The sequence below is a fragment of the Perognathus longimembris genome, chromosome 17, assembly GCF_023159225.1.
Source record: "Perognathus longimembris pacificus isolate PPM17 chromosome 17, ASM2315922v1, whole genome shotgun sequence".
Taxonomy (NCBI): domain Eukaryota; kingdom Metazoa; phylum Chordata; class Mammalia; order Rodentia; family Heteromyidae; genus Perognathus; species Perognathus longimembris.
The window spans coordinates 46,306,191-46,320,657 of NC_063177.1; the positions used below are offsets into that span (position 1 = coordinate 46,306,191).

The 14,467-nt window shown below is 39.8% G+C and overlaps 1 protein-coding gene across 1 annotated transcript in view; it reads left to right on the forward strand.

The window, feature by feature from the left end:
- Nucleotides 1–5,193: 5,193 nt before the first annotated feature.
- The window catches only part of Cep112 (centrosomal protein 112), a 330,810-nt gene continuing 321,536 nt past the window's right edge, over nt 5,194–14,467 (forward strand). Inside the window, exons 1-3 of the mRNA XM_048367299.1 lie at nt 5,194–5,261; nt 11,405–11,517; nt 14,171–14,361. Coding sequence (XP_048223256.1) covers nt 11,418–11,517; nt 14,171–14,361 — 291 coding nt within the window. The 5' untranslated portion in view covers nt 5,194–5,261; nt 11,405–11,417. The remainder of the gene's footprint in view (nt 5,262–11,404; nt 11,518–14,170; nt 14,362–14,467) is intronic.

Sequence of the window (14,467 nt, forward strand, 5' to 3'; positions counted from 1 at the left end):
GGTTGTGTCTACATGATGCCCCGCCCCCTCCCCAAATCTTTCCTTATCTGCTGATGTTCCAGGATCCATCACTGACCTCACTCCTTTGTGTATGTTGAAAAACATCCCTCTTCTTTTTCCCTGTGGTACCCGCTGGCTAGATTCACCCAAGACTTTATCTGCCTCCTTGAGCCACCTGGAAACTAATGAAGCTGACCATAGATAGAACTGTGAAAGAGTAAAGATAGGAGAATTTTTGTTGGCAGCTTCGGGTAGTGAGTAGTTACAATAGATCCTTAATGTCAGAATATGATTCCAAGGATATCACTGAGATAAAAACAAACATAAATGTCCAGATTCATACTCCAATTTACTCAATTTTGCTTGGACTACATGTACATATACATACAGTAGGTCTTGGCATCCATATTTGAAACCAAATTTATAGCCTATAGTGCTGTCACAAAGAATGTTGTACACATTAATACATCTCACAAAAATATCTTATTTCATGATCTTTGTCCTGACTACTGCAGATGCTTGATTATTTCTTCCTACAATGCTATAAAGCTTCTTCTGAAGATGTTTTGCTCTTCAACATCCAAAATTTTTACTCTGTCACTTAATTGGTGTACATTACATGCTCTTTGGGGGGGCCTGGAAAGATTATCCTTTCACCTTGGTTTGAGGGTACTATTTGCTTTTGGGGAGGCAGATTTTCATGAAGTTAAGGGCAAGGAAACACACTGCAGATCATAAATAATGAGTTAACCAGAACTGTTGCTAATGCTGGCATGGGCAAAATTCCTGAGACCCGATCTCAACAAACAAACAAAAAGAATGCGAAGAAATAAAGCTGTGTGCCAGTGTCTGTGTGTGTGTGTGTGTGTGTGTGTGTGTGTGTGTGTGTGTGTCTAGCAAGTTCAAGGCTCAGTTTACGCTCCAGTACTGCAAAAACAAGAAAAGAGAGCCAAAAAATATCTCATATTGAAATGTCCTTGTGAATGAATATGGGAAAAATGTTTTCCATATACAATACTTCCCAGTAGTTTCATAAGAAAATAAAAGAAATATGAAATTTTATTGATCTGGACCACAGTTAATAGGTGACAGAACCAATTATCCAGACTTCAGAACTGTCTTTTGTATCCTCCTCTTTTGCTGGTACCAGACTTTGAACTCAGGACTTCATGCTTAGTCTGTTTGCTTGATTTGGCTGATGCTCTACCACTTAAGTCGTGTCTCCAGCTTGGCATTTTGCTGGTTATTTTTCAGATGGAATCTCATGGGCCTTCCTGTCTGGTCTGTTCTTGAGCCTCAGTTCTGTGAATCTCAGCCCCTGGAGTAGCTAGGATTACAGATATGAGCCACTGGTGCCTGAACCATTCTTGTACTTCTAGGTAGGCTATGACTTGTTCAGTAATTTCCTGGAAATCACTGTACAAAGTTGGAATTTTACATCCTAGTTCTGGAGCAGGTTGGTAAGAAAAATAATTATATATATGATATTTGGAATTACTAAGATAATTAATTGGTTGCTAGTTTGTATGGACATTGTCTAGGGCAATCTGTGTATTATTGAGGAAGTGAGAGGAAGAGTTTATGTTAGTAGATTTTTATCATTCTACCTGCTCCAAGCAGGTAGAATGAACAGAAGAACTAGGCATAAGGAAGGAATATAGAATCCTTATGTGAAAGGCAGTAACTTTGTTTTTTCATTAATGAAGAAAATATGCCTCCCAAACTGGTTTCTACTCTGTTTATATTGAATCTATTTCTATTTGTACTATAACTTATATTCTTTTCTTTTTTTGATATTTGGTCTTGAACTCATGGTCTTGAGTTCATGTACTGGGACTAGATAGGCAGATGCTCTACCACTTAAGCCACACTCCCAGCCTTTTTGCTTGTATTAAAATTTTCAAAAAGTATCTCACGTTTGGTTTAGGCTGTCCTGGCCCATGACCTTCCTAATTGTTTGTTTGTTTATTTATTGGCCGTGGGACTTGAACTCTGGGCCTGGGCACTGTCCCTTAGCTCTTCATCTCAAGGATAGTGCTCTACCAATTTGAGCCACAGCACCACTTTTAATTTTCTGGTGGTTCATTGGAGATAAGAGTCTCATGGACTTTCCTGCCCAGGCTGGCTTTGAACCGATATCCTTAGATCTCAGTCTCCTGAGCAGCTGGATTATAGGCGTGAGCCACGAGCACCCAGCTGATCTTCATATTTATACTTTGCTGTATAGCTGGGATGGCAGGAATGTGCCACTGTGCCCATATTGAATTAGTCTAAATAGGGGGTCTCATTAACTTTTTTTGTTTTTGCTGTGAGGCTTGAACTCAGGGCCTAGGTGTTCTCCATGAGCCTCTTTGTGCTCAAGGCTAGTGCTCTTCCACCTGAGTTACAGCACTACTTCCAGTTTTTGAGTGGTTAATTGAAGAAAAGAGCCTCACAGAGGCTTTTCTGCCTGGACTGGCTTCAAACCTTAATCCTCAGATCTCAACCTCCTGAATAGCTAGTATTACAGGTATGAGCCTCTGGTGCATGGCTCATGAACTCTTTTTGCTTGGGATAACTTCAATCCTTATGATATCAGGGTCCTGAATAGCTAGGATTACAGTTGTGAGTCACTGGGCCTAGTTAATTTGTACTTTTTTGTTCTCTAAATAGAAAGTTCTGAGTCATTTACCATCCAATTTAAGGAATTTACTAGTTAGGGAATTCTTCTGATATTTATCTTTAATGTGTTTATATAATCAGTAATAATTTTTGGTATTTATAAATTGTTTCTCGTCTAGATAGCTAAATCATTCAAGTATTTCGTTATAATAATGAGAATGCTTAATAATGCAAAATGGTGAGTCATTGAATAAAATTAGATTATGTATATTATTGGCTTTGTGCATACGTACTGTGTACAGAGGAACTGGTAGTTTTGAAACAATTTAAAAATATGAAAATCTACGTCAATCTCAAGTCAAATTCTTTAAAAATGAACAAAGCCAAATAAATACATGCTGGGTGTGGTGCCTTAAACTTGTCATTCTAGCCACTTGGGAAGTGGAGGTCAAGAAATTCTGATTTAAGGCCAACCTGGGCATACAATTTTATTGGATTCCATCTCAACCAATGGCTGGATGCAGTGGCACATATCTGTTATCCCAGATAGTGAAGAAGCACAATAGCTAGGTGCAGTGGTATGTGGCTAGTATCACCAGTGACATGGGGAAGCAAAAGTAAAAGGCTCAAGGCTCAGGCTGACCAAGGCATAAAACAAGACCCCATAAAAAATCATCAATATGAAAAATGGCTGAAAGTGTGGTTTAAATGATAGAGTGTCTGTCTAGTAAGTGCAAAATGTAGAATTCAAGCCCCAGTTCCACCACCTATAAAAGGAGGGGAGGAGAAGTTGGGGGTGGAGGAGGAGGCAAAGGGAGATGGAGAGAGATTCATTGCAGAAGAAAAATAACCTCCTGTGAAGAATGTATTCACTGAGTATCACATTCCTGCAATGGTATCTTTGATTCTCAGTGCAAATGATCTGGGTTATGGATCAGTCCTTTGCTATAAACATATTCAAATGTCTGGGGCTTGAACTTAGATTTTTATCTCAAGGCTAGCACTCTACCCCTTGAACCACAGCTCCACTTGTGGCTCTTTTGTTGCATAACTGGAGATAAGTGTCTCATGGGCTTTCCTGCCCTAACTGGCTTCAAAACATGATCCTCAGAGCTCAGCCTCCTGCATAACTAGATGACAGGCATGAGCCACTGGTGCCTGGCTTCAAATATGTTTTTGAAAACTGGACATTAAAAAAAGCACACTGGGGCTGGGAATGTGGCCTAGTGGTAGAGTGCTTGCCTCGTATACATGAAGTCCTGGGTTCGAATCCTCAGCATCACATAAACAGGAAAAGCTGGAAATGGTCCTGTGGCTCAAGAGGTAGAGTGCTAGCCTTGAGCAAAAAGAAGCCAGGGACAGTGCTCAGGCCCTGAGTTCAAGCCCTAGGACTGGCAAAGAAAAAAAAAAGAGCAGACTGTATGATTTATTTTTCTCCAAAACAATGAGAAACAAGTGGTGTTTACTTTCAGGGAGAAGGAGGTGGAAACAAAGAAAAAAAATAACACCTTGAAAAAAAGTAGACTTATTTTTGGAAACTTGAGAGTAACTATTACAAATGAACTAACCTTCTATTTTCTTTATGGAAAATTGAAAAGGAACTTCAAGCTGTGCTCAATGTTAGGTTTGGCATCACATTGTGCATATTGCAAAGATTCCGCACATGGAGTCCTGTTGTGAATTTAGATGAAAAACAGTGGTAAGCTGAATTTGATTTAGAGTAAGCCTTTTTACAATTTAAATTTTGTTTCTGCCTGGTGTTTAAAGATATATAGCTTGGAGCTTTTAGGTATGTAAAAGAAGGCCGAAGAACAGGGCAATATCTGCAGTGCTGTGGATGAGACTTCCTGGGAAGAGCAAAAGAGAAAACAAAACAACAAAAAACCCTCACATTTTCCATTTGATGTCACATTTCTTAACAGAATTAGTGAATATTGTATTTTAAGACCTTCAGAACTTAGTCTGTTGGTGCAAAACAAAACAAAAAGATAGTGCTCATTTGTTTGTATAACATCCTCCATTCACCTTTAGGGTGTAAAAATATCCGGGGTAAATTTTTAATTCTCTTTTAGACTCATTCCGCTGTGATGCCTATCCATTTAATGGTCACATCTTTCTGTGAATATTCTCCAGCAATTCCATTTTCTTTGCGCTTACTTTCCCCGCCTCTCAGGCCCCTAAGGGGTTCACAAGCTACTTACTCCCTGTTCAGGATGCCAGAGAACTGCAGCGCCCAGACAACGGCGGTTAACAGAGAAGACGCAACCTGGACCCACAGAGCACAGAGCGGCAACCTGCGGGATAGATGATTGACGCCAGAGCCGTGGGGCTGGGGGCGTTACCACGGCAACGGCGCTGCACGCACGCCGCCGCCGGGGAGGCTGGGGGTGGGATGTACAGAATCGGAAGTCTCCGCCCCCAGCCCATCAGACTTTCAGTAACCCAGGGCGTCGCCATGGCAACAGTGCTAAGCACCGCCCACCGTCCCCCGGAGGGGAGGGGCCGAGAGGGGCGGGGAAATGCGAGTCCCGTAGTCTCCGCCCCTCCCGGCCTGCTGGGCGGAGGCGACCCAGCGGCCCGCAAGGATTTGAAACCGTTTAGCGGCGGCGTTGGCGGCGGCGTTGGCGGCCGGGCGGAAGGCTTGCGTGTGGGGGCGCCAGGTTCTCGTTTTTCCCAATACTTCCCTCCTCTCCCTTACTCCCACTCCCGGGTTCTCGAGTAGAATTTTGCCCGGGGTGGCGGTCGCCCCGCCCGGGCGGGCTCGTTCGAGGAGGGGCGTCGCCCGCGAGGCGGGGCCGCTGCTTGGGGCCTGCGGGGCGCTCGCCCAGGATGGGGTGGGGTGGGGAGGACGGAAAGGGGGTCTCGCCGCAGTGGTCCCCGATGTCCAGCGCGGAGTGAAGTCCAGGCCGGGCACGGAGGGGAAAGTTCTGAGTAAAGTGCAGGAAGGGTGTGTGTGTGTGTAGGAACCTCGGTCAGCGTGACCAGACCCGCAATCCCAACAAGGGTGTGTGGTTCTGAGAGGTAATGGGGCGTCCAGGCCGCGCAGGCCGCCCCTACACCCGCCCGCACCGGCCCAGGAAGTGGCCGGCGCCGTCCAGACAGCTGCAGAAGTAAACGCCAAGCCGGCGGGCTGTGGTTATTGTTGTTGTTTATTCACCTTTACTGTCTGAAGATGAGTGGAAGCGAGATCGGAAAGGCACGTGAAAAGCGTGGCCTCTCCACCGCCATGCGCATCATCCCCGCACAGTGGTCCAGCGGGTTTCCGAGGGCCTCGGCCTCCCGTGCCTGGGGAAATCAGACCCACCTTTTTTATCTGTGCCAGTACTGGCTCTTGAACTCAGAGCCTGGGCACTGCCCTGCAGTTTTTTCAATCAGGGCTGGTGTTCTACCACTTGAGTCACAGCTCCAGTTCTGACTTCTTACTGGTTAATTGAAGATAAGAGTCTCACGGACTTTTCCTTTCCAGGCTGGCTTTGAACCCAGATCCTCAGAGCTCAGCCTCCTGAGTAGCTAGGATGACTAGATTAAACCACGCCTATCCCAGCGGTGGCTGGCACAGTCAGGGGAGGGTTCTGTCTGTCAAACATCTCACAGTGCAAGCCTGATAAAACATGTGTCTGGAAAGCGTTTTTGATTCATTGATGTTTGAAGTGTTTTAACTCACTATATTTAAAATATGATTTGGTGGGACAAAGTGGATTCTATACAACTTTCTGGAACTTATTTGTTGTGTTTGGCAAGAGGCAGGATATAGGTGAAATATATTCTTGGCTTAGTTGTGACTCCTTTAAAAAACTTTTTTTAATGTCTTAGTATCTGTGGCTTATGTTTTGCTGACTCTTGAGGCAGCTAAGCAGCTTGAGAAGGTCTTAGCCCATTTTGTAGCCGTGGAAAGGGAACAGCTTTTAAATAAAGATTGCCAATGAGTGCAATAAAAGATGGTCTAAAATATAGATTATAGATAAAAGCAATACCCACTAACTTGTTTTTTACATTTTAAAATAATTTATATAGCTATCATGCTATATATCAGTAGTGGAAACACTAAGTACTTTAAGAAATGCAACTTTGCTTTTCAGTGTTAATGATTTAAATATGCAATTCTGATAAATAATACCGAAATTTTGAATAGCTGGATATAATTTGTGTCTATAGTATTATGTGTAAAGCAGGAGTTCTTTGAAAGTTTGGAATGTTAATTTTTTGTTGCTTTTCTCATCCGTTTTGTTAGAGAATGCATAGGGATAAGAGAAACAGATTTTTAGCTTTTACTAAATATCACTTGGACTGTATATTACTTTACCTTAAAAACTGTATTATAATATTACACATCCTAATAGCAATTCAGATTGCCTTTCTACTTTTCAAAAATACTTTTTTATTAGTCAGAGATATTGCTGACTTATTTATAAATGGCTCAGTGATCCGATATAATGGATCTGAGAGCTAGGGATTTCAGTATTTTAATCTGAGCTTTGTGCTTAATTTTATGATTTTGGTGAGTCATTTAGCTGTTAAGTTTTAGTTTTCCTCTAACATTAAACACTAACGTTTCCTGCCAGTGTCAAAGGATTTATTGAGAATTAGTGATTATGAGGAATCTTTTTTCTTTGGACATAGATAATGATGCTCTTAAGCAAATTTGTGAGTACATAGTATACACTGTTAAAGCCAGCAAGTATATTTGGGCCAGAGCTATGCTTAAAATTCTGGGCTTATGAGTTTCCAGTGGTTTATCCATTTGAATAGTTGCCTTTCAACTTTGTGAATTAACATCCAATAGGGGCATAATAGCCTTCTTTTTGCTAAATATATACCTGATAGAATATATCTGTTATAGGAATATGAAGGGAAACCTCAGAATCACAAGAAGACCCCCTCAATTTAAATCAAATTTATTTATTTATAATTCTTATGGTGCTGGGGATTGAACCCAGGGTCTCACATATGCTTGGCAAATGTTCTATCATTGAGCCCTATTTCTGTACTGAAAGACAACCTATTTTAATCAAGTATTAAATTTTAAGACATTTCTAATATAATTACAGGATGGAGGATAGATAGTTTTGGTAAATGGAATCGGGCATATCGTATTCCTATTTTGGAAGGCCTGTTGACTACTACTCAGAACAGAAACATTAAAAAGCAATTACATGAAAATAGAACATTATACCAGATAATATGTTAGGTAACTACTAAGATGTATACATTTTGAGCATCTCTCGAATGGTAAAATATATGCACATGATAGACAAATACATACAAATGTAACAGCATGATAAATACTGTTGTGCAGATGTAGTTTACAGTGAAAATATAATAATAATCTGTCTAGGGTAAGCAGGGTCTGCTTCATTTAGAAGTTACATTGAGCTTCATTTACTTGACCCCAAGCTGTGGGGAACAGCTGTGGAAAGGGAACAAACTCAGATAAAAGCTAGGAATGTTTGAATACATTCTGACAAGTGAAATGTTCATTTGTGGGTTGGCATATCTAGGCGAAGTATATGTAGTGAGAACTATGCCTAACTGGGTTTGGAGAGTATCAAAGTCTCAGCAATCATGAGAGACTTTTAGATAGATGGTGATGCTAGGCTTACCTGGTTTTTCAAGCAGAGAAAATGTACTTCAAAGAGACAAGTCATGAGGCTGTCGCAGTAGTGCAAGTCAGTGGTGGGCAGGGCTTTTTCTGAGATAGTGGCAGTGAGATGAGAAGCTGGCAGATGTTGAAGCATTTCTGGGTATGTCTGAATGTATTCGTTTGCGAGAGTGTAGAGGTTGGGAACCTTAAAACTTCTATCAATGGAGAATGCAGAATGCAACATTGCTAGGTATGTGGAGAAAATCATGAAGAATTTTCTTTGGGATCCAGAAGTCTACTTAAGAAACAGGGCATTACTGAACTATGTGTAGGAGATTGTTATAATTATGACTTGTACAGAGAGCAGAGTTAGAAATAAAATTTAAGGCTGAGTATCATGAGGAAAATGAAATAATACCAAACGTGATTGCCCTGGGACCATTGAAAAAGTCAGATTAAAAAGAGACTAAGGGGTGAACACTGGAGAACCCTTAATTGTTGGGCAGAGAAGAAAGAGTCAGTGAGAGACTGGGAAGGAATGATCTGAGAGGCCACAGGAACATGAGTGAGTGGACTACTGAAGTCCAACATGCCTTTCTAGGAGCAGTGAATTATAAGACATATAGGATGCTGCAGAGATGTTAGAGCCTGCAAACTGAAGGTAGCCTTTTGGATTTGGCAATTAGTGGATCATTGGTGAATTTTGAAAGGTTCTCAGCATGATAGAGATAAAGCAGTAATTTGCTGGGCCAAGACCTGGTTAAAAGTTGAGGGAGTGAAGAATCTAAGAGTGGAGCGGTGAATGCAAGACTAGAATGAAGGCTGACATAGGAGAGGACGGAGCCAGTAGAGATGCTGAGTTTGTAATAGAGAAGAGGTAATTGATGATTGATAGGTGATAGGAGGAAGTATTGGCCTTAAAAAGAGGAAGAATTGCTGGGGTTTTTTTGATGCAGGAGCAAAGGAGGCAAGCATATCTTCTCTAAGATAAGTTGGAATGTCACCAAATCTAATAGATGTTACCAGCTATTGTATTTTTTTCATGGGGTAAGATAACATTTTTTTTGATCAAGAGAATACTTATTTATTTGCGCAAAAGGAACAGAAATATACAACAGTCCTCCTAGACTCACATATAAGTTATGCTGTGATATTGAGCCACAGGACAAGTAAGACACATTATTACTCATGTTATGCACTCCAAACCCTGAAGTTGTTACATTGGAGAGAAACTATGTACTGGGATGGCATTCAATTTGGAATTCTTTAATGGTACAGTATTGTGTCATTATTATTTTTTTCTAAGTGAAATAGAGAAAGTTGGGTGCTGGGTCTGAGGCAATACAGGGAATGCAGACACACAGACAGCATTCATGTGAAGGGGACAGCCAAGCCTCAGAGCCTGCATCTGGTTTTGCACTTGGGTTTGACTCCTTAGCTGGCTACATTGGTTCTGCTTAGTGATCTGGAATTCTTACTGCCTGAAAGATAACATTTTTAAAATTGAGACTGAAGAGAGCTGAAATTGTTGAAAGGGCTTTACGATATGTGGTAAAAGTTTTAAAAATTGCTTTGTTGAGTAGGAAAAAGTAAGAGACTCCTCTGAGGGGTTCCATATTGTGTGATGGAAGCAGACTCCGCCTTTCTCCAACAATTCCTTGGTTAGTCAATTTGTGTGTGTGTGTGTGTGTGTGTGTTAAGATCAAGGGTTCACAGTCTCACTGAGTAGAAAGCCAAGATCTAGTGGAAAGAGGCATATGTGTGTGGGGGGGTATCTCTTATCAGTTGGGGGTGTTTCTTTGTTACATGACGGTGATGGGAATGGGGAGTATGTCTCTTAATGGGACATTGGGGTTAAGGCTGGAAGAGTACTAGCTGGGAAGAGGCTGCATGGACCTCAGTCTGCTTTCCTTTCTTGGTGAGCTTGGAAGGACTCAGTTATTGTGTGACAGTTTATCCATCCCCATTTGAGGGAAATTTGGACTGTTTTCATTGTTTGGTGATTAAGTGTATATAAAAATTTCTGTAACTACTCCATTTGCATTTTAATATGAATGGAAAATTTTTATCACTTGATTCTCCATATCTCAGCCTCCTAAGTAGGTAGGATTACAGGCATTAATCACCAGTGTCAAGCTCCATTCATATTTTCTTAATGTAAGTTCTTTATGAGGTTTAAAATTTGCAAATATTTTCTCCCAAGGGCTCTAGTATATTTTCCTCCATCCACTAACAGTCTTTTGCAGATCAAGAAGTTTTTTGTTTTTTCCTTTTTTGGAGTAGTCTAATACTGTGTATACTGTGTATCAATTCCTTCTTATAGGAATAGTACTTTTAATGATGCAAATAAGAAATATTTGCCTTAAGCAAATTTTTCCCTATGTTTTCCTCTAAGAGTTTTATAGTTTTACATTTTATACTTAGGCTCACTATTAATGGGGTTAATTTTTTTTCTAGTCCTGGGGCTTGAACCCAGAGCCTGGAGGCTGTACCCAAACTCTTTTTGCTTGAGGCTAGTGCTCTACCCCTTGAGCCACAGCTCCACTTCTGAATGTTTTGGTGCTTAATTGGAAATAAGAGTCGTGTGGACTTTCCTGTTCAGGCTGGCTTTGAACCACGGTCCTCAGATCTCAGCTTCCTGAATAGCTAGGATTACAAGTGTGAGCCACAAGCACCTGACAATTTGGAGTTAACTTTTAATATTTACATTAAAGTAGAGGTTAACTTTTTTCACATGGATATCCAGCTATAACTGCCATTTTACAACAATTTTCCAGTTGTAAAAAACTGCCATTTCTCCATGAATTACACTTTCATTGAAAACAGGTTGTTCGTGTTTGTATTGGCCCATTTCTGGGCCAATCTGGTCTGGTCTGTTTAGTAATCTATCTGGCTTTTCTTCTTCTAATATCACACTGTATCGATTACTTTAACTTTATCATACATAATTGGGTAATATGACTTCTCTAACTTTGTTCTTTTTCAAAATCATTTTGGGTACTTTAATTCCTTTACCTTTCTATGTAAATTTTAGATTCAGCTTGCATGTATCTATAAAAAGTATGGCTGGATTTTTATTGAAATGTTGGAATTGGAAGTCTAGATGTTAATTTGGAGAGGATTGGAATTTAATTGTATTTAGTTAATTTAGTTTTCCTTTCATCAGAGTTTTATAGCTTTCAACACATAGATCCTTAATATTTAATTTTAAATACTTTACAGGTTGAGTTTGGAAATGGGAAGTGAAGAAGAAAAATGGGAGAGACTTGATGCAGAATTTGATCACTTTGTGGTTGATATGAAGCCCTTTGTTCTAAAACTACCCCATAGGTCAGGTAAAGTAAAACTAGATTCTTAATTTTTTCTTTGTATTATCGAATCAAAACTGTTAAATGGAAAGACAAGTGAAATCCTTTAGTAATAATTCTTTTTTTTTTTTTGGCCAGTCCTAGGCCGTGAACTCAGGGCCTGAGCGCTGCCCCTGGCTTCCTTTTGCTCAAGGCTAGCACTCTGCCACTTGAGCCACAGCGCCCCTTCTGGCCATTTTCTGTATATGTGGTGCTGAGGAATCGAACCCAGGGCCTCATGTATACAAGGCAAGCACTCTTGCCACTAGGCCATATCCCCAGCCCCTAGTAATAATTCTTACTAGTGAGGTAGGATTGTTTACTTTGAGCAGTTCCAGGGGAAGTAAAAATTAAATGAAGCTGGAAGTGTGGTTTAAGGGTAAGAGTGGCTGCCTGCAAGTGTAGGGCCCTGAGTTTAATTGCCAGTTCCGGCTTCTTGCATCCCCCAAACAGTGACAATATCCTTTTAGCTTTGAGAAGATCTTATTGTGATATCACCTCTGATATACTATAAGCTCATTTTATATGTAGCACATCTAAAGTTAGCTGTGACTGAATTTTCCCTTCATCTTTTTCTCCTTCTCTGGGTATATCTTCTTTTTCAGGAGTCTACTGTTCACTATTATTTAACTCTATTATCAAAGAAGAAAAGAATGTACTGGTTTTATGCTTATTGATTGATACAATAGAGTCAACTATGAGTGAATTTTTGTTGGTATATTGTGTCTTAATTTCTGTCCTTTTAGATTTTATGTTAGAATTAAAATATGCCCCAAAATTTAGAATTTTCACATAATTCATGGCATCAGAGAGAAATGGAAAGGATCTTTAGGAAATTCTTTTCAGTCACAGTAGATGAATGGTTGACTGTAAAAGTAAATCTGACACAGTAGCTCTTTAGTGCAGGATGTGGAATGAAGGCCAAGGAACTATGGCTTTGTACATTTTTCTGAGTTTTCTATTTGCCTTAGTTATCTGAATGAACTCTATATTCAAAGTGAGAAACGAGTCAATATTAGCTATTTATTCAGGAATCAGCATTGGGAAATGGAAGTGTGACTTATGTATTAAGTGTTCTGTGTGATGTGTTGTTATAGAGCCTTTCCTAGTCCAGGGTAGTTTGGCATTCATTTCCTTTGAGTATTCTTCCTCTTGCAGGACCGTACCTTTTCTTTTCTACTGTTCTTCAGATGAGTATTTTATATCCAATAGAATATTTCTGTATTGTATTCTCTTTTGATTTTCACTAATTTTTTGTCTTAGATTTTTGTCTTAAATTCTTTTCAAAGCAAAAATTACCAAAGTGTTTTTTTTTAGTGTGTATCTGACTTCCAGGGATTTCCCCTCTGCTGTTTTTTAAAAATTATTATCTGTAAGTACAAAAGTTTTTTAGAAGCACAGCTCTTATACCTGTAGTGAGCTTTGCAAAGTGGTAAATCCAGCCTTAGTGATTTTTGTAGGTAAGACAATAAATGAATATAACTTTCATGAGCTAAGAGATTAGACTTAGACTTATGATTTGTGTTAGATAATCCTCAAATTGAGTTAGATGATAAAAAATTACTATCAGAATAGTTTTCATTAGACCTAAAACAATCCTATGTCATGGCAAGATAATATAGTTAATGGATTGTTTATTATATGAGGATTAAGCTGTGCTGTTTTTTAGGCAGATTTTTTTAAAGGATAATTATTTTATGAAATTACAATAAATAGCACTCAGTTACTTTTAGAGATGTTAAAAGAAAACCCTAAATAAACCAGATTCAAATCCCTGAAAATTATTGGCTTTAATAAACCAAACATTTGGGTTTAATTTTAGAGTAAGTATAAAATGCTTGATAAATCAAGAGATTATATTTTATCTCTTTTAGGTTTGCATAGTTAGAATTATAGTTAAAATTATAGCTTTTTTCAATACAACTTACAATTATTGTAGAGATGCAAAATTATAGCAAAATCTTACCTCAAATTTATTTGATAGTAATCTGGAGATTTCATTTTATGTATTGATTTATTTTGCTGGTCCTGGGACTTTACCTCTGGATATGGGTGTTGTTCCTGAGCTTCTTTTGCTCAAGGCTAACACTCTACTAATTGAGTCACAGCTCTGCTTCTGACTTTGTCTGAGTAGTTTAATTGAGATAAGTCTCATGGACTTTCCTGCTTGGTCTGGCTTCAAACAGTGAGCCTCAGCTCTTAGCCTTTCATTTACATATGGTCTTTTTTTTTGGCCAGTCCTGGGCCTTGGACTGGGGGCCTGAGCACCATCCCTGGCTTCTTCCCGCTCAAGGCTAGCACTCTGCCACCTGAGCCACAGCACCCCTTCTGGCCGTTTTCCATATATGTGGTGCTGGGGAATCAAACCGAGAGCTTCATGTGTAAGAGGCAAGCACTCTTGCCACTAGGCCATATTCCCAGCCCCACATATGGCCTTTTAATGCTTTCTTGATGTAGTGGCTGAGTAGACTAGCTGTTCCAGAGATTACATGGTCTACAAACCTAAAGTTTTTATTTGTGGGCCCTTTATGCAAATTTGCTGATTCCCTTTGTAGACTAAAGTAGATACTGTTATATGTCTTAATGATTTAAAGTCTTACTTTTGAAAATTGATTTTCTCATTGTCCTGATGTATTTATAGAACGGCAGAGGTGTGCTCTATGGATTAGAAAGCTGTGTGAGCCTTCAGGAACAGGTGCAGGAGTCATGGGCAGGAAGAATCGGAACTTGTATGCAAAACTATTACTACATATGCTTAAGCGAGGAGTGCTTGAAGGCCCTTTTACACACCGCCCTGAGCCAGGGACACTAAAAACATTACCATCATATATGGTAGGTACTGTTAAGCACTAGTGTATTCGTTTCATTTCTTTAAAGTGTGTGTAAAGCTGTGGCATACATCTGTAATCCCAGCACTTAGGAAATGGAGGCAGGAGGA